The sequence below is a fragment of the Sphaerulina musiva genome (assembly GCF_000320565.1).
Source record: "Sphaerulina musiva SO2202 unplaced genomic scaffold SEPMUscaffold_1, whole genome shotgun sequence".
Lineage (NCBI taxonomy): Eukaryota > Fungi > Ascomycota > Dothideomycetes > Mycosphaerellales > Mycosphaerellaceae > Sphaerulina > Sphaerulina musiva.
The window spans coordinates 4873176-4894933 of NW_016017383.1; the positions used below are offsets into that span (position 1 = coordinate 4873176).

Here is a 21758-nt window from a genome sequence, read left to right on the forward strand (position 1 = left end):
CGTCTGCATGCGATGTACGCATAGCACGACACATCCTCAGGAACGAGCACATGGTGATGGTATGAGTTGGCACGAGTTCAATCGCTTTCATATATGGACCGCAATCCTTCTTCATCAACACTCTCAGAGGGTCGCGGCTATGGACACGGCACTTAAAGGGCCCGTCGCTCTCTACCGCGCCCGGTGACCAGTCGAGAGATAGCTGGAGTCCAGACATTAACTACGCTTTGGCAGCTCCTGCCTTAATTAAGAGGATATCTCCATCCTCCACGACGTAATCCTTGCCTTTGGTCATCACCTTACCCTGTGCCTTGACCGTTGCTTCGTCTTTGAGCTCCTTGAGCGTGTTGAAGTTGTACACAACCGCTTGAATGAAGGTCTTCTCAAAGTCGCCGTGAATCACACCTGCCGCTCTGGGTGCCTTGGTGCCATTCCGTATCGTCCATTGTCGGACTTCGTCTGTGCCAGTGGTGAAGAAGGAGCCCAGATCGAGGGCCTTCCGCATCGTTGTGATGATCTTGGGCAGAGCCGATCTGGTACCTAGCTTCTTTGCCTCCTCGTCTGACTCTGCTTGGGTCTCGAATCTGGACAAGCGCTCCTCAAACGACACCGAGATCGGGATGATCGGATCCCCAGTGGCGTGCTCCTTGACCCACTCCGCAATCTTAGGCAGGTGCTTGTTCTTCTGGCGAATGTAGTCCTTCTCGCTGAGGTTGACCAGGAACACCACGGGCTTCGCCGTCAACAGAAACAGCGGATTGATGAACTCGACCTGCACGATGAAGTGATCAGCCGACATGCAACCATTGGTATCAACACAGTTTGACAATGGGGTTGCTTTGATCAGATCGGATTTCTTAACATGATGCCTCGCGTTGTGAGACTTCTAAGAGCTGGGATTATAGAGACAAGTCTCTGGTTCATCATATAATGGTAGTGATCGGGGAGGATACAGACTTACCTCTTTTGGTGACCAGTCGCCCTTGCGGACGTCTTTGCCTGCCTTCAGATGCTCCAGCACCTTCTCGATACACGCTTGCTCTTCCTTGAGTTTCTTCATCTCGAGTGATTGACCACCGCGGCGCGTCTGCTTTTGAATGTTCTCGTACGACTTTTCGACGAACTCGATATCTTTAATTCGGAGTTCCTCAGCAATGATCTCGAGGTCACGGATCGGGTCGACATCGCCCTCAACGTGAATAATCTCGGCATCATCGAAGCATCGCACCACTTGAAAGCAGGCATCGACGGCTCGAATGTGCGACAAGAAGGCGTTGCCGAGACCAGCACCGGTAGACGCTCCACGAGTAAGTCCGGCAATATCGTATACAGTTAAGTCGGCAGGGACTCGCGACTTGGGTTTGTAGTGATCGCAAAGCCAGTCGTAGCGCTCGTCAGGCACGATGACTCGCGCCTCTTCTGGGTCAATGGTGGCATACGGGAAGTTGGCAGGGTTACCGAGAGGGCACTTGGTGATTGCCTGGAAGAATGTCGACTTGCCTACGTTTGCAAGGCCAACCTGGATGTCATGTCAGTGGAATATCCAGGTCGCACGCGCAGAGCACGCACAATGTCGCCGTACATACGATCCCACTCTTGAGACTGTTGCCCGGTCGTCCCAGTAGGACCTTCTCCTGCTTCACTTCCTTCTTTGGTGGCATTTTCTTCTTTTTGCTCGCGTATGTTCGGATCTGATCACTGATGTGGAGTGCAGTGACTCTAGGCGCTGCCCGAAGAGAGCTCGTGTGCGCGAAGAATGCAGAACCTGCTGCGATGTGAGAAGAGAAGAGGATGAGTCGTGAAGCTACAGGGAGCGACACTTTGGCGAATGAATGCGACGACTGTGGCCTGTCGTCCGGAGTGGTGAGGTTGTGGTGTATTATAGAGAAGGAGGGGAAGAAGGAGGAGGAGGGTGATGGATTTTCGTTGCAGAAAGAAGAGCTTTCGACGAAGCGGGCGGAAGTGACAACCGTGCGAGTGCTGCCTGAGGCAAGAGCTACGAACGACGCTTCTCGCAATCGCCCATCGAGAGCTTCTGGACAAGGTCGGTAATCGAGATGAGGCGAACAAGGTGGAAGAAAAAATGCACAAAGCTGAGGCGGCGACTGCGTTCACCATTCATATTCTAATATCGTTGCCTCTTTGCATTGCAACTGCAAAGGGCTCGTCATACAGGCACATCATCTCCCTAAACCAGTAGGACAGATGTGCAAAATGGAACCCTGGAGCATCCGAGAGCTCAACAACTATTGTACAATGTAATAACAAATGAAATTCTGCGTTTGTCATCACGCAATCCATCTCTGGTCAGGTGCTTCGCTCCGACGTATGATATGCCCAACAAGACTCGCGCAATGGGGTATAAGACTGTATGTTATCAAGAATGCCATCCGGTACAGCACGCCCGCTGTCTGCCGATAATCCCAAGACAGAAACTCCAAGTAAGTGCGCGGGTATCATAAATAAAAAATGTTGGTCATCGTAAGGACTCACGGTCCATGCTCGAGGTGCGACTCAAGGGTGCGGAAATGTCACTGTATTCCCTGCGCCTCTGGCTGGGAGCGCGGCTGAAGAGGCGCTGTGGCCACGTACGCTCCGGTCGGCCTGTATCCCTGGGCGAGACGGTCGGGTCGTAGAACCAATTCTCGTCCCTCGGTGCCGGCAGCGCGACAGGTGTGCCGGTCTTAATCTTGACGAATAGCTTCGCATCGCGATACTGTTCGCCCTGTGGGTTGAATAGCGGGAGGTGCCGGTAACCTTGCTGCAGACTACTGAGCTTGGCGGTATACGCTGCGAGTAGCACACCATTGGAGCCTGACTTCTTGCCCTGGGGGGCGTTCCACACCGTCCAGCGCACAAAGACCAGGCTGGGAAACTTGGTCTCGACAGAACTGGTGATATTCTGGTGGTACTGAGGGTCGAAACCATTGCCTTCAACAATCCTCGTCCGGCTGCGGCTCGGTAGCACCTTCTCGAACGGAAGATCCTGTCCTGACCCGTCCATACTGTTCTGAGGCTTCGTGCTGACACGTTCCTTGTCTTCAGCATAGAACATCTCAAACTCAATGTACGGATTCATGCCAGCACCGGAGGTTTGGTTGCGTGGTCGTGGCAGGCGTTGAGCGGAGATGATGTCGACGCTAAACCTCACGCTTTTCTTGCCTCCCTTTTCGTCATGTTTTTGTGCTAGTTCGGTGCCTTCCAGTACATTTTGGTGCTTGGCGTGTCGTAACTCTTCCGGCTTCAAGACATAGCCTAGACGATCCGTTCCCGCGGCAAACATGGCCTCGTTGATCTGCTGCGGAACATCGTAGGTCTGCCAGTTGAGAGCGGCCATCTGTCCTCCACGGCGCCAGACGGTCATGGGGTTGAAATTCGATGAATCGACCCGCTTCGCTGCGGGGTAGACGCGCATGAGGTGTTTGACATTGTGCTTCTCCATGATGGCTTTGTTGTCAGTCTTCTTTGTACACAGGTCATCGAAGGTGTTCTCGTTGAAGGAGTAGATGTGATTGTAGGCCTTGCTGCCTGGTGTCAGGAAGCCAGCGCCGAACTTAATGCCTTGTGCATACACGCCAAGCTTGCCTAGTTCGTGGACGATGCGAGTCTTGTTGACACGGCGCTTCGGCTTGTCCGTGGGATGCCGTAACTCGTCACTATCGTCTGCAGAGCTGCTGGGGGTCACGGCGCCAGATCCGCGAGGAGTGAAGACTGCATTGGTCTCGGACGGACTTGTCGCAACCGAGCTGGACACTGCAGGAGACGACATGGCGCTCGTGTTCTCTGTCGAAGGAGTTCGACCGAAGCTGGACGTCAAACTGCGAGCTCTGCTGCGCCCTGTGATATTTTCGTTCAGCCATTGGGACTGTTCAATCTCGGCAGAGGCCTTGACCTTGATCAGAATCTTATTACGGAGCTCCTCTGGCGAAGGCAAGCTGACAGTGTTGCTTGAAATGGGCTCCGTGATCATCATGGTACCGAGAGTTCTGCGCAATATGTCTACCATAATGAGCTGTTGCTCAGAGTTGCAATGGACTTCCAAAGAGACGATCAATGGGTATGGCGAGCTGTGGAAGGCATACTTGGCAACAACAGAGACGCAATCCTCGAAAGGAATCTTACTCGTCATCGTCCTTCCGTGTGTCACAATTGGGCGACCATCATCGCCATCCCAGCAATCAATCTCGACGCAACGGCACCCCTTCACCAATGCGGCAATGTAACCTTCGACGCTCGACGTGCCGGCCACTTGTCGCCCGAGCAGGTATGTGTTGTGAGAGCTCGAGATGAAATACTCATTCAAGGGTCTGTCCAGTATAGGCTCGCCTACCAAAGGCGCGATCGGCGAGGTGTACGATGAGGTCAAGAAGCTCTGGAAGCTTTGAATTGTCCACACTTTCTGGAGGGAACTTGGAACAGCGTCTGGTAAACTGGGGCGGTTTTGTGCAGGACGTGCGAACTTGTCAAAGACACTTTGCCAGTACGCCCGGTCTTTGTCGACGTCGACTTTTTGCTCTTGGCGCATAAAGTCGAAGAAAGTTTCCAGGTCCATGTCGTGATCAGTGCCAAGCTGCCAATTCTTGAAGATATGAGTGATGTCTTTTCGTTCCCGGAATGACTGGATGAAATCCTTGTACTGGTTGTAATCCAGAGACATGTGCTCATCGCGACTGATGGCCTTGAAGTGCGTCTTGACAGCAGACTCGGTGCAATTGATCTCCAGCTTGCGGCACATCGACATGGCATCCTTCAGATCAAGACGCTCTTCATCCGCGGAGTCTTTGAGAGCCATATGCTGTTTCCAGGCGATGGCCATGCCCTTTTCCGCCTTTTCGGGATTTGATGAGAGTGCATTCATAAATTCTATGCGCTCTCGAGTGACGATATTGAGCGCTGACGTCCACAGCTTCAATATGTAGTTATCAGGCATCAAGATGTTCATAGTCTTAATGATGCGTCCTTTGAAACGCTCTGGAGTACAGTAGACAATACTGACGAGCAAATCTTCCTGGTCGAGACCAACTTGAATGTCGTCTCGCGCATTCCTCGATTGTGCTCCAATACGCATCTCACGGACGTCATCGATGAAGAAAGACTTATCAGGTTTCTTACCATGCCAGCACACTCTCGCCGAGCTGGAATCCAAACGTAACTGGATGCGTTTCCGATTGCGTCGAGTAAGTTTCCACACCCACGTTCCCTTCTCGAGAAGGGCAGAGGAAGATGGGGCGATACCGCCGACGAACGTGCTCGCGGTGCTGGTGGGGGCAACAGTGGGTCGACCGACATTAATACCGAGGGCGTTATTGCGATCCTTAATGTAGGGCGGATAGTCATCGTGATCTTCGGTATTGCTGTCCAGGTCCAGGTCCGAGACGTCTTGGAAGTCTGACGCGCCATTGCTATCACTACGCCGACGAACGAGAAGAGGTCCTGCGCTCTGGTCTCGTAGACGCATCGAGTGGGCGGTAGAAGCGCGGCGACGCAGTCTGTTGGAAGCTCCACGAGACAGCTTTCGAAGCAGACTGGGAGCTCGACCATTGTTGGAGATTGCTTCTGCCATCGCCCCCGAGTGGCCAGCACGAGAATGTGGGGACGGAGAGCGCTCCGAAAATGTGCGATCTGACAAAGTCCGGCGCGGGATGGGCGACGACGACTGATAGTTGCGGGGAGACATTCTGATATCCGCCAAGGAGTCTTGAGACACTGAAGGGTAGGAATTGACGGGATAGATCTGGTGCAACGAGCTGCTACGAGGGGGAAGAGACGTGGCGCTCATTCCGGTCGAGGCAGGATTCACGCTCATAGCTATACCTGAATTGATCTTCGCCGGCGAAGGGACAGCAGCAGAGGGCAGCTGCTGCGCGTGAGACGTGGAACTAGCGGCAGACACGCTGCGTGGCGAATAGCTGTCGAGGCGATGATTGTCGGAGAATAGGTTCATGGTTACGACCAGGAGGTGGTGGTTGGTGGTTGGTGGTCGTAGTGGTGGTGGTGGTGGGGTGGGGTGGGTGAAGGCTATTCGATTCGACAATGGCTGCACATGGTGACCAGCAGTAGAGAGCGACGTCAAATGAAGACCTGTCACGACCAGATCGACACAGCCGGCGTGGAGAGGTTGGGTCCAGGGAGGGTGCTGTCGAGTTGACGGGAAAGGCAAAGCTCGGGTACACTCGCGTGGGCCGAGTCGGGTACGTTTACAACCAGGTATGGAAGGAAGAGAAAAGAAGAAGCCCAGTTGCTGTGTGGGAAGGTTCGTTCGTTACTAAGGCCAACTGGAGGCAAGTCGATGATGATGATGATGAGGAGTGTGGAAGGCGCACAGCGCGCAAAAGGACCGGCCCCGAGAACGAGTTTAATCGTGCTTTTTGATTTTTTGGCAGGTTGCCTGACGAAGGATGGAGCAGAGGTGCGCCGGGCAGCAGGATGTTTAACTGGGCCTGTGTTGCGTTCCCTTGCTGCACCAGGCAGAAGAGAGGTCTCCGCACTGCTGCAGGGCTGACTGGAAGGGGCACAGCGTGCGTGCAAGGCTGAGTGAAGTCGCGTGGGGTGCCTTAGCCGCTTCGTCTCTCTCCCCTTGTGCAGGCTCGCGCACAAGGAATGCGCTCGCAGCCAGCAGCACGCGCGTGCCGGTGTCAGAGACCACGATTCCTCCGACTTGTCCGGTTTGTCCGACTTGACGTTGCGGTCGCGCACGGAGAGGGTTCCTTTTCCGGTGAATGGGCGATCCGTGGAGCACAACGCTGGCTGTTCGTTCTGGTGCGCTGCGCTGCGCTGCGAGAGGGTGGGCGGGCGTGCGGGCGTGCGTGCGTACGGTGTGTGTGAGCGTGCGTTGGTTGATTGCCTGCGTGCGTGCGTGCGTGCGTGCAGGCAGGCAGGCGGGCGGGTGCTGAACAATCAATGCTGCAGCAGACGCGGGCAGTGGGTGGCAGAAGGAGTGACTGAGGTGGGAAGCGTCGAAGAGCGGTTGATGGCACTCATGAGTAAAGTATGTGAGGTGTGTTCGGATGCGAGCAGGATCTCAGAAAGTCTAATGGATCTACTGCCAGAGCCAGGGTCATCCAGGAGAGCGACGAGCCAAAAATGATCGCCTGGAAGGCTGAAACCTTGCTCAATTTTGCTGGCACCGTTGAGTCGTCGCTGCGACACCACAGTCTGTAGCACATGTAGTCACCACATATACACCGACACACAGACACCCAGACACACACACACATACACCCAGAGACAACACACACACACAAGAGTCAAAATAGCAGCCGGCGCCGCCTCGCAGTCGTTACGAGCAGAGTAGCTAAGGTAAGCAGGCAGCACGCTCGAGCGATGACTCCGAGGAACCAGGCGGAATATCACTTGCAGCCCTCGTGCAGCACCCAAGCTTCAGATACCGCGGACCAGCAACAACACACAATAGTAGGTACTACTTACCTTAGTCGTCGTTTTTTCTTAGTCGCTCGCCTCAGGTACGCTGCGTCATCGGCAGGGATAGCCCCATTTATAGGAGGAATTACCGGCGGCGCTGCGCTTGCACTTGGTTTCGCTCGTGTCTCAGCGTACGGGCGCTGCGGTGGGACGGGGACTAAGGTAAGGTAATGCGCGCGCTGGCTGGCGGGCTGCTCTACTCGAGGCGGCCACTCGGTTGCCTACTACTCTGAGTCTGTCTGCTCCACTCCCTCCCCTTCCCTCCCCGTCTGCTCGACCACACCGGTGGTGCTTCCTCTATACCATGTCAGTCACGTCTGCGTCTGCCTGCCCTGCCTTGCCTTGCCTTGCCCTGCCCTGCCCGCCTTACTGTGCCGCGCTTAGCCTCTGCCTGCTGCGCTGGCAAGGGCTCGCCAGCAGTGACACGGTCTGTCCGCATCACGCGGCATGCGACATCTGCTGTCACGGCATGCATGGTGCCGCGACCCGGCTACGCGGACAGGAGCTAAAACTCAGCCATTTTGCGCTGTCCACCGCCAAAAGATATCCATCACATCTCAATACGAACAAAATCTGGCAGTGCTCGCTGGTCGCCGGTGTGCTCGCGACTAGTAGCAGGGTGTTAGTGGCTCACGAGTACCTGGCAGTCTCGCTCTCGCGGGACTACTATAGCAGCATCGGACCACTGCCGAGTCGGTGAAGGGGAGAAGAGACGGGGGAGGTGTAGCAGGTGGAGACGGCAGAGATGGAGAGAGCGAGAGAGGGAGAGAGAGAAAAAAAAGGCTTTCCGTACTAGTGTCCGTGATCGCTTTGGCTGCTGCTGCGGCGGCGACGGCGGGCCCACCTCAAATCTTCTGTTCTGGCGCTCGATTACCACGCGAGCGGGACTGCTGGGGACGGGAAATGCTGTCTGTAATAGTTGAGGTCATCCGCTACCAAGCAAAACCAACAGACCAAGCAGGGAAGTCATCGCAGTCATCGGTCGAATGACTGGTATTCTCCAATTTTACTGATTCCAAGATTGCCAGACCCCGGCAGAGCACAGGGCGGTGCGACAGCAGGTCCGCTGTTGGTAAGCCTGGTATGCCGCGCATGGAAATCATAAACATGATGACACACGCAGAGAATGGAAACATAATCGAAGGTCCCAACCCCCCGTCTGTGCATGGGTACTCTCCAGCGAAAAGCTGGGAAAATTAAAGAAGAAAAAAAAAACTGCCGCGGAGCTGTGTGAGCATGGCTCTCTCTCTCTCTCTCTCTCTTACACACCGACCACGTTTGGACCTCATCAGCCCAATCATTTGGGACGGCAAAAGGTTTTATTTTGGAAGATCGCGATAGGAGGATCCACAGATAGGTTGTCTGACAAGTCACCCGAGGACGACAACCTACATCCCACGTCGTCGAAAATAAAATGTGGATCCGTGATGAGGTTCATCACAAAAACAGGCCTACCAGTGGGATAGGTGTACACCGTCTACACCGAGAAGCACCATGTGCGTGTACACATGTGGGCATACACTAGTAACTCTGCCGTATACATAGTGTTGTACTGTATATAGGTAAATTAGGTATGCATAGGTACGGCAACGGATCCGGTGGTATCTGGCCCGAGCTCAGCCAAACTATGAAATAATGAATCGAAAGTAGCTTGCCAGATATCCCGAGTTATCGACGCATACCTATAGACCTGTAGGCTACAGGCGAGGCAATGTACCTAGCTGTAGCCTGTAGGTAGGTAAGAGGTAAGTGCTTGCGTTTACCAAACTGACCGACAAAGGAGTCAGGACAACAATAAAAAAAAACACATCATGTACCTAGTAACTTTACAGAATATACCCAGTAAGCTACAGTACCGTACCTTAGGCATTTCATGTCTTGGGGTCAGGTAGGTATTAATTTTAAAGTTTTGGGATGGATGCCCATACAGCCCTACCTTAATCCGAAGCGTCCTGGCTGCTGGGTTGGGTTGGCCTTTTTTTGAGAGAGAGAGAAAAAGCACGGGCACATGTAGGCTGGGCTGTACCTTACAAGCAGGTTTTGGTTATAATCCTTGAACTGAGACTGAGACTGACTACCGTGACTGTTCTGCTCTCTCTGTCTGGGTGGCTGACTCATCTCGGTATTTAAATGACAACCTTCCAACTCTGTGGGTACAGGTATGTACCCAAGGACGGGTAAAGGTCAGGTAGGAGGTATCTACAGGTACTGTACTTAGGTACGGCAGACCGTATTCACATTTAAAAGGTACAACATGTACACACATGGGAGCGAGTAGTGCAAGCCTAGGTAGGTAGGTAGGTAGGCAGCACAACATCAACAAAGCCGATTATACCTACAATGTACCTGACCTGACCTGGCCTGACCTGACCTGACTACTGCTGTTGCTGCGGCACATGCGGCGGCGCAGGCGCAGTTTCCTCGGCCGTCTTCCTTACATAGGTACATACCCAGTATTATTAGGTACCTACATGTACCTGACATAATGATGGGTAAGTGAGTAGGTGAGTGAATACATTACCTTACGCTGGCGAGTATCACCACCCGAGAGCCTTCCCAGGCAGGTTCCTCCAATAGCAGCAGCGCCTCAACATGATAAGAACCTATAGGTAGGTGAGTCGAGGAAGATTCCAACCTTTCGGCACTTGCAAGAGAGACGGGAGAGAGAGGCGACGACTCAATGCGAGACGGCCTTTTTTTGCCATCTTTGCTCGAGACAAAATAGGTAAAAGATAAAAAAGTCGGGTAAGGTAGTGTAGTAGAATCATGCCCGTGCGAGGTTACAGTTGGGAGCAGCCCGTGGACATGAGAACCAATAAATCCTGCTGATTAGAGATGCGAAACAGCCCGAGCCGGGGGGGGGGGGGGGGGGGGGGCAGGACTCGGGTCTCGTTTTTCTTGCTCTCTCTCTGACTCTCTCTCGTTCTCTCTGCTTCTGGTCTGATCCTACACCGACAGCATGGGCGCTGCTGCCCGCGGCATAGTAGCAGTACCTCAGCTAGGTATGTAGGTAGAGTCACAAGTTACATCCGCGGGGAGGGAGGGAGGGGGGTGAAGGACATCGTTTCATGCATGGAAGCTTCTGCGATGAGTAAGGTTTTCTCACCGGGGGGTGGGGGGACCAAGCACAAGATGGGAAACAGCGACGACGGGTTCTGTTGCTGGAACTGCAAGATTGTGTGTACTGCACTGTACCAGACGGGACTAGACGAGGAGATAAGGTAGGTAGCCTTAGGTAGGTAGGTGTACAACCTGTTTGTTGCACAAACGTGCAGCATGACCACTCTTGGCAATTGTTGGCGGCAGCCCAGCGTCCAACAGAACAGAGCAACAGGAGGAGTGAGTACATGTGTGTGTACATGCCTAATGTCGGGTACAGGTCTGTCGTTTCGCTAGATCTGGTGTGTGCTCGTACTTGCAGATTACTGTTTAGTGCGGCGCGTGTTCATCAAAGATCCATGAGCCACGTGGAGCGTGGTAGTAAGGTCAGGTCAGGTCAGGTCAGGTTGGCAAGGTATTTCCGTAGCGCAAGGGTCATTCTCTTCCATCTCCCTACCTAGGTAGACGACATGCAGCTACCTACCTGACTGTATTCTTGTAGCAGATAGACAGACAGACAGACAGACCGGAGGGAAGGGTATGAGGTGGTTCCGGTCAGCTTCCATGAACCCATATACCTCAGGTACAGTATGTACCTACATGTACGTGTGAATGAGCTGACGTGCTACAAGGTTGCCTTCTTTTTTCTTTCTTTCTTTCTTTCTTTCCTGTCAGGCAAGGTATGCATTAGTCGCTCCGATTGATTGATCACGAGACACATTGAAGGAAGAAGAAGAAGACAGGAAAGAAAAAGAAGGCAATCATCTTCTTACCGGAAGGAATATTCCTTACCTACCTACATGTACCTAGTAGATACCTTACGTATCGGAACGAGTGCATCCCGCTAGGTAAGATAAGTAACGAGCATACGTGCGAAGTGGAGGTCATGTGCCTTAAGGTACCTACCTACAGGTAGATAGTAATACGAAATAAGAGTAAGAATAGAACGAACGATCCAACTACCTACCTACAGATGCTGATCGTCGATTCTAGAGAGAGTTACATTCCTACGAGAGGAGGAAAGACAGCTAGCTTATAAACTTCCGTTTCCGCTTAGTTACATGTCGTTAGCTTGACAATTAATCGAACGATGAACCCCATTTCAAACATACATGTACATGTAGGTACGATGTACCTCGCTCGAAAAGAAAAAACAAGGCGACATGTACCTAGGTAGGTAGGTAGATAGGTACCTAGCTCAAATAGTCATCTTTCGCTTCGAGAAAGAGAAGGAAGAAAGGAAGAAAGTAGGGGAGGGAGGGAGGGAGAGAGAGAGAGAGAGAGAGAGCTCTACATCTCCCTTTACCCAACTACCTACCTCTAGTATCCATCTACCTAGCATCGATCTATTAGGTATCGACCTACCTTCCAGGTTTTCCTTACCAACGAAATCAATTCAATCAATCAATCAAATCGATAAGATACCTTATAAATAAAACCAACCCCTTCAAAACTACCTGACTTCTTCTAGAGCAATCTAGAATCTAAAAAATCTAAATCTTGTCTTGTCTTGTCCTTTTTTCTTGTCTTCAAAACACCTTGCAGAAAAAAAGTTTAACCGTTCGCCTACCTGTTGATACCTGTACCTTGAACAGAAAGAAAGAAAGGAAAAAAAAAGAGCTGTGTTTTGTTGCCTTGCTTGCCTGAAACACGTTTAGGTCTCATATGTAGTGCCCGTCTCACTCAGATTGATTATGCCAGCCTACCGTAGGAGGTAGGTACGCCTACCTAGGTACGCCAAAACAAGTTCCATACATTGGAATGTTTGGAGGTAGGTAAGGTATACAGGTAAGGTAAGGTATTGGATGAGGCCACACGGCTGAGTCAGGTAGAAAGTGACTCACTTTACGATGCCTACCTGACTGTGTGACCTTACCTACTCGCGTGGCACCACCGAACACGTTTGTCTTGAAACACGAATCAAATCTCACTTGAGAGTGCCTACTGCCTATTACTACCTTACCTACTACTACCTTACAACACTACTAGAAGGAGGGAAGAAAGGAGTCATGTCTCGTCTGGTCGTATTCGTCCCGTCGCGAAGGACGCCAATGTTACGGGGATTTCAACGGCAACGGCAACGCCAACGGTTCTTTTCGACGTTTGAGGTTGGTTACCTTTAACAGACATTTATAGTAGCTTCTCTCGAAGCGGTATATATCCCGACCTTTGAACAGCTCCACGATAGACCAGTGTGGTTGCTCGATTCCATGTTGGCTGCAGCAGAGTGAGTGCATCTGAGTACGTAGGGGTACATCTACAACGTTGTCGGCCAGAACCTCCAGTCACTACAATCGTCAGCCAGAAAAGAACCTGCCTATACAACATGAACAATCAATCCCTTCTCAGAGACGAACAGAAACTGACTCCTAGCAATATCGTATGCCTTCAAATCCATGAACATGAAATGTACCTACCTGAGCTTACACCTGGGCAGTTTTCGAAACATTCTCAACAGTCACATATCCTCTGCTGAACATGACTCGCCGACAGGGCCACTTGTAGTACCACGTCTTCGAATTCGACTTCGACTCCTTCCTGTTGGCGCCACTCAGAGGCAGGCTGAATTGGAAGTCATTATCCTGCAGGTCGACGTCGGCCTGGATAATCGAACGGGTAACATCGTCCTGTGGTCAACCCATGCATCCATGTTCCTCCATGAGTGTTTTCACATCGTGATCTGCTTTGTCATCGAAGCTGCACAACGTGAAGATGACATGGTGCTCCCGCGGCCGCACTTCCACTTGCTTACCCCGCGGCGCCAGCATCGGTCGCAAGCTCCTGCGACTGGAGCCCAATCCATATTCCAGGTTACTCTGGCATCGGCGCTGAAGAAGATTATCTTTCCGGCCAGCAGTAATCGCCGGGGGTTCCGTCTTTGTGCGAGTCTCAGCCTGATGAATGTTAGTCTTCTGGATCCTGCAGTTTGTCTTATTTTCGAGAACGTGAGATCCACGAGTGTCCGATGACAGGCTCTCCTGCTAACAGGGCTTTGACAACCTTGATCGTGGATGGCATCAACTCGTCTCTGACCACATATACACATAGTTGGTCCGCTTGCCCGATGCAGCTTTGACAACCGTAATCTTGTACTTGGTCATCAGCTTTGATCGGCTGGCGTGAGGCTGCAGCTGAGTAAAGCTTTCGGTGTCCTATCTGCCAATACGCTGGAAGCTGGCGTAGCCGGGCGGCCAGCCATCTTCTTGACAGGTGTCTGTGTCACTAAGCGACTACGGCTAGCCCGGCCATTCAGTCACAGTGTAAGTGTGTGAACATACCTCCACTACGCAAAGCCTTCCTTGGCGTCTGAGTCGGTGACACAACCATGATTCCATCGTCTCCATCATCATCATCATCATCATCATCCTCTGCGCTTCGTAACCAGGTACGGGTGCTACAGCAATCTCATCCTCATCTTCATCGCTAACTTTGCCGGCTTGGGATCGCCTCTCGAGTCTGTGCAGCATGGAAGATTAAGTGGAGCCGTCATCAGACGGCAAGTGATATTGGTCTGGTCGAACTGTAGACTTCAAGGTTGCGTTTGAGCGATGGCGATGTTTTCGATTTGTATGTTCTTGCCGAGACTGGGTCGTGATCGGTACCTTCCTTCTTGCTGTCTCCTGAATTCAGCTCTGTCGCGGGGAATTGCGGATGGTGAGGTGTCAGCAATGGCCTCGGGTGCTGGCATTTCGCGGCGAACTACCAGTGCTGAGGAATCGCGCGCTGTCTGTGTAGACACTGTGGCCCCCACTCGTCAGTAGACTTTTCGGAGGTAATTGAGGATTGGTACGGATGTTCGCAGCGCTGGGCGAGCCGCCTGTGCTGGTGGTAAGCCCAATTGGAATATCTCGGTGGCGCCTCGATGGATGTGTTGGCGATGAAGGTCTCAGCAATTGAACCGTAGGTACATGTACATAAGGTACACCGCGGTGTGAGTGTACGTCGGTGCGCCATCATTGTACAGGCCGGACTCACGTTGGCAACCTGGAAGGAAGGCGCGACCCAGGCGCGGAACATGTGCGTGCTTCAAGCGTCCAGGTCGGGCAAGAGCAGCCCGCCAAGTGATAAGTACCTTCCACATGATGGACGATGGCAGCGTGTTGCGTGGTCTGGACTGTGTAGGTAGGTAGACTGTCTCGATAGGCATTGCAACCATTGAATGTGTGAGACGAGATATGCAGCATCGATGTCAGCCACGTGACGGCAGCTCAACAGCTTCATATTGTTCTTTCCCTGAGACACGTGCGGCATGTCGCTCCTGCACACCTCGAAATGAAGACCCAAGTCAAACATGGCCATATCCACCATATCGATGCTTGCGCCGGCTCAGGGCCCAGACGTATATTGCAGCGAGTGCAAGTGCGTGCGTGCCTGTGCCTGTGTCTGTATCGTCGAAAGTGATTTGGTCGTTCGGGAAGGCGCTTTCATACCTCCCCCAATGGCCCACCTTCCACCTCACCTCTTCAGTTCGCCCTCAACAATACCAATACCACTCTGCATTCGAGCGGGCCATCTCGTATTGTGCGGCCTTCGCGTCCCCGTGTGAATTGATATCGCTCATCATCGAACAATCGGCCGGGGCAGCAGTTCGCGCGGGACACCAAGGCATTGTCTCAGCTCCAATTGTTCGAGAAGGTACAAGATCACCTCTGTTCCAGCCGACTGGCCTTCTTGTTTCTCGCTCTTTCATGTGCACTGAACGCCTGGTCTAAGCTGCTCACCAACAACAGAACACCACCACTTCCATCACAACCACACCCTTCCCCTTCCCCCGACCGGCGAGTACGACTTCTTTATCTGGTCCTTTCGCTGCCACCAAGTCCTTTGCAGCCAGCAAACTGCATGTTCTCTGTGCATCTCCGTCAGCACTGAACAAAGCCCCAGCAAACTCTCACCATGGGCCTGCCGCTCGAAGGCCTCACATACAATGCCAGCTACGACCCCTACCACCAGATGCTGATCATCACCATGCCGGATGGCATCACAAAGAGCACCGTGGACATTTCAAACATCTTCAAGCTTCAGGCAACTTCGGTCAACACCGGCATCATCTATGGCGTCCAGCTGGGCATCTCCGTCGTCCTGATGCTCATTCTTGCCCTCATGACCCGACCCGAAAAGCGACGCAGCATCATTTTCTTCCTCAACCTCGCTTCCTTGGTCTTGCTGCTCGTCCGCGCCGTCATCATGTGTGTGGCGCTCCATGGTCCCTTCTACAACTTCTACAACTGGGTGAACAGCTACTATTACGACATCGATCAGTCCATTCGACTGTCCGTGGCCGCAGAAGTTATCAACTTCCTGGTCATCGCTGGTCTGGAGTTTTCGCTGTTCTTTCAAGTTCGCATCGTGTGTGTGACCTTGAGAACACGATGGCGACTTCTGGTCACGGCAGTCACGACCGTCATGGCAATGGCCGTCTGCTCGATTCGCTTCGTCACCATGGTCGTCAACGCAGACCTGGGCATCGTCAACGTCGCCGCTAAGACCGACGAGCAGTGGGCGCTGATCACCTCGTTGGCTTCCGCTTCGAACATCTGCGTCATGGCCAGCATCTTCTTCTTCAGTGCCATCTTCAACACCAAGCTGGGATACGCCATCTACCAGCGCCGTTCCATGGGCATGAAGCAGTTCGGACCGATGCAGATAATCTTTGTCATGGGTTGTCAGACAATGTTCATTCCAGGCAAGTGCATCTAGTACACGTGTTCGTCTTGAGTGGTGCTGACCTGTGTGGCAGCTATTTTCGGCATTCTGACGTACTTTGTGTACGGCGCAGCACAAGTCAACTCTTTGATGCCGTGCGTCGTAGCCACCTTTCTTCCCCTCTCGAGCATGTGGGCCGCGACCAACACCAACAGCAACAACATCGCTGCGCCACATCAGGTCCAACGCAACCGCGAACTGGCCTTGGGACCGAGAACGCCAGGCAATACGGGTGGTAGCGGTCGGCCGCAGAGTGAGAAAGAGCTCGTCGGTGACGATACGTTGATTGGCGAGGACTCTCCCCGAAAAGAGACGCACGATGATCGAAAGAGCATCGATCTCGAGATGCAAAAGGTGCCAGGACACATTCACGTCGACCGAACCTATAGCGTGCGTTCAGACTAGGAATCTGATCCGCGGCACGGTCAGGGGACAGCAGCAAAGAGGGACGACGCGAGCATCGCATCCGCGGAGCTCAGACACGCCTCCTGACCGCTTCCACCAGGCTGTGGTACTCTGTGCGTGGCACGATAGCTACCCAGAGACTGCTTCATCATCATCAGCGATTTTCCTTTTGTTCGTACAGTATGGATCTGAAACCACAATGTATCACAGGTAGACATTGATCCAGGTCTCGAAGCTGTGGTTGCTGGTGGTGAGAAGAGATAAGAAGAAGAAGAACAGAGAAGAAGACGACGTACGTAATTCTGCTTAATGGAGCGCGCAGAGCAACTTGAAATCACCAGCACATGATATTTGATATTCCAAGACTCACCCCCACGCGCCCCTTGTCGTTGCCGTCATTACATGTATCCTCTGGTGGGCAGCCTAGGATGTGCCCATCTTGACTTGCGCGCCTGTCTTGTATACCTGAAAATATTTTTTTAACCAGGTCCAATGCGAGGCATATCATTATGCTCGGACAAGGTGGACAAGTATTTGTTGAGTTCTTGCACACGTTCTTTGTGGGTTTTGACTCCTTCGCGTTGGAGACGTTCTTCGAGCTGTTGTTTTTTTTGATGGGTTTTTTGGTTAGCATTAGGGAGACGGGAGAGGAGAGTGGGCATGGAGGAGAGGAGAGAAGGTGAGGGTGAGGGGATGCGGAAAAGAGAGAGAGAGAAAGAGAGAGAGAGAGACGTACCCGTTTCTTTCTTCTCTCTTCATGTCTTCTTTGCGCTTCAGTTTTTCCATAAGTTTTCACTTCTTCTTCTGCTGCTGGCGGAGTTGTTGTTGTTGTTGTTGTTTTCTTCTTCAGCGTGGTTATTTCTTTGGTGGTGATATTCTGCTCTTCTTCTTCTGCACCTTCTCCATCCTCTCCTTCTCGCTCGTGCTCTTGCTCTTCTCCATCTGCGAGGGCGGAACTTTGTTGCTGTAGGGCGCTCTTCTCATGTAAGTTTTTCGTTGGTGCTATCGTTGTCGTTGTCGCGTCCGAGATGGTCGAAGAAGGCTTGTCGTCGGATGAGGATTGTGGTTTCTTCTTCTTCTTCTTCTTTTTGTCAATACCTCCTCCGCTCGAGCCTTTGAGTTTGAGACCGCCGCCTACTGCGGAGGTGTAGTCTGATGAGGGCATTTGTGGTTGGCGCAGATTACCATGTAGGTACAGTACAGTAGGCAGGTAGGTAGGTAACGCGTTCTACTACTGGCTTGTTCGACGCGTGAGATGGGGGAAGATGGTGAACGGTTGTTCCCTTAGGTACCTCACCTACGTACCGGCCCCCAGCAACGCCAAGGAATTGCCCTAGCGCTTGTCCCCGCCCGCTACCTTATAAATTATAAGACTTGCGACGGGAGAAACGAAAGACTCGCCGACAACTTTGGGCGTTGCTTGGGTGTGTGATTGATGAGATATTCTACATTACTGAGTAGGTATCTTTCTTACCCGCCGACACGTACTATACCTTACCTACCTGCAGATGATTCGACACACTACTGGCCGGAGCGCACCCACAGTATAAACCCCCCCGAAACTCGTATTAATAACACCGAAAGTGGGGAGTTCTCGTGGGGGGGAATTCTTACCTGAATTATGATTATTATTATTCGATGCCATCGAGTCACATAATCCATTTATCTCCAGGTATCTATCTCTCTTTTAATCTTTTGTACACCTCACACATCCAGGGAACTTCCCTTGAATACTACCTACCTACCTACAAAACATGACAGGACGCCGTATATCCGGATCTTGCTATCTCAAATGCCAAGGCTGCTAGTTCTCTTCTCGAAAGATAAAAAGATCTGGGGTGTACCTCCCAAGGTTGTATAGATACCAAGAATGGATATTATAGCTTCACTTGGGGTTTTTTTCGTTTCTCCGTAAGTGAAAGAAAAAATATCACAAGTCTATCTATCGACGGTCTACCTACTACCTCCTCTTTCGATTCTCCTCCACGGGAATAGACATAGCAAGCAGCAGTCTTGGGACATTGCTTTCTCGGACGGGGACCTGTTCTCTTGGTTTTTCTTGGTCGTTTTTCTTGGGATCTGCGCGACTTGATAACAGAGAGACACTGAGAGAGCGAGAGAGTCAAAGTCCACATGGATCGCTCAAATACTACTGATGGATCGCCGCCATGCCACCGAGGTTTCACCTCCTTCTATTCCTTCTTCTTTATCTTCTTCTACTCCTTCTATTCCTTCTTCTTCTCCTTCTCCTACGACTACTCCGACTCCACAACTATTACGACAGGGTGATCATTGTTTTCGCGACTCGGAGTCTACACCTCTGCTTGGAGGTCGGCCAGCAGGGTTATCACCACCACCACCATCATCATCAGCATATCGCTACGACTTTCCCTCGGCCATTATGGAGAAGTTCAATCGATTCGCTGTCCCGTCCGAACCGGGTCTCACCAATGCTCAACTCATGCTCCAGAATGAGGATCTCAAGCCTGTGGAAGCGGAACGTCGCGTGTGGACATCCAAGAACTTTGTATTTTTCTGGATCAGTGATTCCTTCAACATCAGTATGTCGTTATTGTTGTTGCTGCTGTCAATATCTGAATCTCCAAAACAAAAAGACAGCCACGGCGATGACAAAAGCTGACAAATTTCACTTTCCCCCCAACAACAGACACATGGATGATTTCCTCTTCCAACATCGTCGACGGCTTATCCTGGTGGCAGTCCTGGCTCTGCGTCTGGATCGGCTACGGAATCACCGCCGGCTTCGTCGTGCTCACCGGTCGCATCGGAGCGAAATACCACCTCAGCTTTCCCGTCATCGCTCGAGCATCCTTTGGCATCTGGGGAGGTCTCTGGCCCGTCCTCAATCGCGCCGCCATGGCATGCATTTGGTATGGTGTGCAAGGCTGGATCGGCGGGACGTGCGTCTACCTGATGATTCGATCGATTTGGCCTTCGTGGGATGCATATGGTCCCGAAGGGAGTAAAAATTCCATGCCTGCATCCTCGGGAACTAACACGCGCGATTTTGTGAGCTTTTTCTTGTTCTGGGCTGGCAGTTTGCCTTTTTTGTGGCCGGCTGTGCACAAAATTAGACACTTGTTCACGGTGAAGGCTGCTGTCGTGCCTGTTGCTGGTATGGCATTCTTCATCTGGGCAGTCGTGCGAGCCGACGGGTTGGGGCCCATTGTCAAGCAGCGTGGAGCGTTGCAAGGGAGTGCTTTGGCGTGGGCTGTGATCAAAGGCATCATGAGCGCAATCGCGAATTTTGCCACATTGATCGTGAATGATCCTGATTTCAGCCGTTTTGCGCGAACACCCAGAGACGCGTTTTGGTCGCAGCTTCTCACTATCCCTATTGGATTTGCCCTCACCTCCTTTGTTGGAATTATCGTATCTTCGTCTTCGACGGTGAGTCACGCCAATCAGCGATCTTTTTTTTCCTATCCTTTTTCTTTTTCTTTTAAAAAAACATCAAAACATAGGTACTAAAACAAAACCCCAGGTCATCTTCAACCTCGACGAACCCATCTGGTCCCCCCTCACCCTCCTCACCATGTTCCTCGAAGAACCCAACGTAACAGGAGCCACGCGCTTCGGCGTCTTCATCATCGCCGCATCCTTCGCCCTCGCCCAACTCGGCACCAACATCGCCGCCAACAGCATTTCCGCCGGAACCGACTTGACCGCCCTACTCCCGCGATGGATTAGCATTCGACGCGGAAGTTATCTGTGCGCCATTGTCGGCTTGGCCATGTGTCCGTGGCATTTGTTATCCTCGAGCAATAATTTCACGACATATTTGTCTGCGTATTCGGTGTTTTTGTCGTCGATTGCGGGCGTTATGTGTGCGGATTATTATTTGGTGAGAAAGGGATATTTGCAGACGAAAGATTTGTATAGTGCGGATCGAAAGGGGCCGTATTTTTTTCATGGAGGTGTGAGTTGGAGAGGATATGCGGCGTATCTTGCGGGGATTTTACCCAATGTTGTTGGGTTTGTTGGGGCTGTGGGTGTTGAGGTGCCTAAAGGTAAGTTTTTTTTTTCTTTTTTCAAAAGAAAAACATCCCTTTTTCCGCTGTCTTTCTGAAGATACAATGGCAATACATGCTCTCCTCATTGCAAGGCGAGAACTACCTGTAACTCACTCATCCCGACACTAGGCGCAACCTACTTATACAACCTCAACTTCTTCGGCGGCTTCATCGTCGCCGCAGCAATTTATTGGATTCTATGCAAAATCAAACCTATTCCCGCATGCAGCGACATTTGGCGAGAAGTCGATAACGATGTCGAGTACGACGAAGACGACGTCGATGATGATGTTAGTGATGTGAGAGATGAGAGAAGAGGTAGACGTAGACGTAATTTGGCATATGGTGAAGAAGAATCTGATTCTGATGCGAAGAGGCAGACGACGGAATTGCCAAAGGGGGTTGTGTGAGATGAGGGGAAGTGAAGGATGATGAATGACTACCTTGGGTATATGAAAATGAATGAGATATTCTCTCGAATTGCCTATTGTGTTGCTTTATGAATCTTTCCAAATTTTACGATGAGCTTGGAGAGCTACATGTACCTAACTTAGGTACCTTAGCTAATATAGCTATACAAGGTACTTTATCTTTGTACCTGTATCTCCAATATCCTGCAGGACAGATAGAGAGATAGGCCGAAAATCCTACCTCCTCTGCCTTGTCTTGTACACTAAATCTCCAACAACATCATTCACTTACTTTTCTCTCTTATATCCATCTATCCATCCATCCATCCGTACCTTATACAGCAGCATACCTCCACGACATCAACCATGGAATTATTCCCTTTTACAACCTACTACGAACCTCCCTCCTTCTCCTCCTTCTCCTTCTCCTCCCTCTTCTCATTCATAACAACAACAACAACAACGACGAAAACCAACAACAACCCTACCGCCATTTCTTCTCTCTTCCTGACTTTTTCGATTTTGAGTATTTTTGTTTCTTTGTTCTTCTGGTGGATTATATTTCAGGTAAATTGATATTTTCTATTTGAATTCCGTTTCCTTCTATTTCCTTCGGTCTATGGGAGAAAGAGAAAGAACTAGGTATCAGGTGGGTATCAGACAAGTATGTGGGTATTTGGGA

The 21758-nt window shown here is 51.5% G+C and overlaps 7 protein-coding genes across 7 annotated transcripts; 3 read left to right on the plus strand and 4 right to left on the minus strand.

Moving 5' to 3' along the window:
• Window positions 1-72: 72 nt before the first annotated feature.
• Window positions 73-1899, minus strand: SEPMUDRAFT_78761 (GTP-binding protein YchF). Its single transcript, XM_016910203.1, has 3 exons — window positions 1587-1899; window positions 962-1519; window positions 73-772 (listed from the first exon to the last, which is right to left on the minus strand). The coding sequence occupies exons 1-3, from the start codon at window positions 1659-1661 to the stop codon at window positions 221-223; spliced, it is 1185 nt and encodes a 394-aa protein (XP_016766065.1). The 5' UTR covers window positions 1662-1899; the 3' UTR covers window positions 73-220.
• A 190-nt stretch (window positions 1900-2089) lies between these two features.
• Window positions 2090-6956, minus strand: SEPMUDRAFT_146846 (PLC-like phosphodiesterase). Its single transcript, XM_016903906.1, has one exon. The coding sequence runs from the start codon at window positions 5942-5944 to the stop codon at window positions 2477-2479; it is 3468 nt and encodes a 1155-aa protein (XP_016766066.1). The 5' UTR covers window positions 5945-6956; the 3' UTR covers window positions 2090-2476.
• Window positions 6898-7897, minus strand: SEPMUDRAFT_113918 (uncharacterized protein; the record flags this gene model as incomplete). The annotated part of the gene is made up of 2 exons (XM_016901061.1): window positions 6898-7155; window positions 7793-7897. 2 exons carry the CDS (start codon window positions 7895-7897, stop codon window positions 6898-6900), a joined length of 363 nt encoding a protein of 120 aa, XP_016766067.1.
• A 4572-nt stretch (window positions 7898-12469) lies between these two features.
• SEPMUDRAFT_123238 (uncharacterized protein) lies at window positions 12470-17868 on the plus strand. Its single transcript, XM_016901832.1, has 5 exons — window positions 12470-12809; window positions 12939-13735; window positions 13800-16772; window positions 16929-17231; window positions 17369-17868. The coding sequence occupies exon 3, from the start codon at window positions 15418-15420 to the stop codon at window positions 16219-16221; it is 804 nt and encodes a 267-aa protein (XP_016766068.1). The 5' UTR covers window positions 12470-12809; window positions 12939-13735; window positions 13800-15417; the 3' UTR covers window positions 16222-16772; window positions 16929-17231; window positions 17369-17868.
• Window positions 12918-13644, plus strand: SEPMUDRAFT_113919 (uncharacterized protein; the record flags this gene model as incomplete). Its single annotated transcript, XM_016901062.1, has 2 exons — window positions 12918-13466; window positions 13570-13644. The coding sequence occupies 2 exons, from the start codon at window positions 12918-12920 to the stop codon at window positions 13642-13644; spliced, it is 624 nt and encodes a 207-aa protein (XP_016766069.1).
• Window positions 17112-17797, minus strand: SEPMUDRAFT_113921 (DUF1754-domain-containing protein; the record flags this gene model as incomplete). Its single annotated transcript, XM_016901063.1, has 2 exons — window positions 17112-17231; window positions 17369-17797. The coding sequence occupies 2 exons, from the start codon at window positions 17795-17797 to the stop codon at window positions 17112-17114; spliced, it is 549 nt and encodes a 182-aa protein (XP_016766070.1).
• Window positions 17869-19033: 1165 nt separating the features above from the next.
• Window positions 19034-21115, plus strand: SEPMUDRAFT_58898 (uridine permease Fui1; the record flags this gene model as incomplete). The annotated part of the gene is made up of 4 exons (XM_016909478.1): window positions 19034-19193; window positions 19301-20043; window positions 20138-20663; window positions 20796-21115. The coding sequence occupies 4 exons, from the start codon at window positions 19034-19036 to the stop codon at window positions 21074-21076; spliced, it is 1710 nt and encodes a 569-aa protein (XP_016766071.1). The 3' UTR covers window positions 21077-21115.
• Window positions 21116-21758: the final 643 nt, after the last annotated feature.

What these genes read in the sequence shown, in the direction of transcription:
- SEPMUDRAFT_146846 (XM_016903906.1), bottom strand. Translation starts at nt 5,944, where the DNA reads ATGAACCTATTCTCCGACAATCATCGCCTCGACAGCTATTCGCCACGC.
- SEPMUDRAFT_78761 (XM_016910203.1), bottom strand. Translation starts at nt 1,661, where the DNA reads ATGCCACCAAAGAAGGAAGTGAAGCAGGAGAAGGTCCTACTGGGACGA. An exon ending in ACAGTCTCAAGAGTGGGATC is followed by an intron (nt 1,520 to 1,586) that starts GTATGTACGGCG and finishes CATGACATCCAG; the next exon opens with GTTGGCCTTGCAAACGTAGG. An exon ending in GCGACTGGTCACCAAAAGAG is followed by an intron (nt 773 to 961) that starts GTAAGTCTGTAT and finishes TTCATCGTGCAG; the next exon opens with GTCGAGTTCATCAATCCGCT.
- SEPMUDRAFT_123238 (XM_016901832.1), top strand. Translation starts at nt 15,418, where the DNA reads ATGGGCCTGCCGCTCGAAGGCCTCACATACAATGCCAGCTACGACCCC.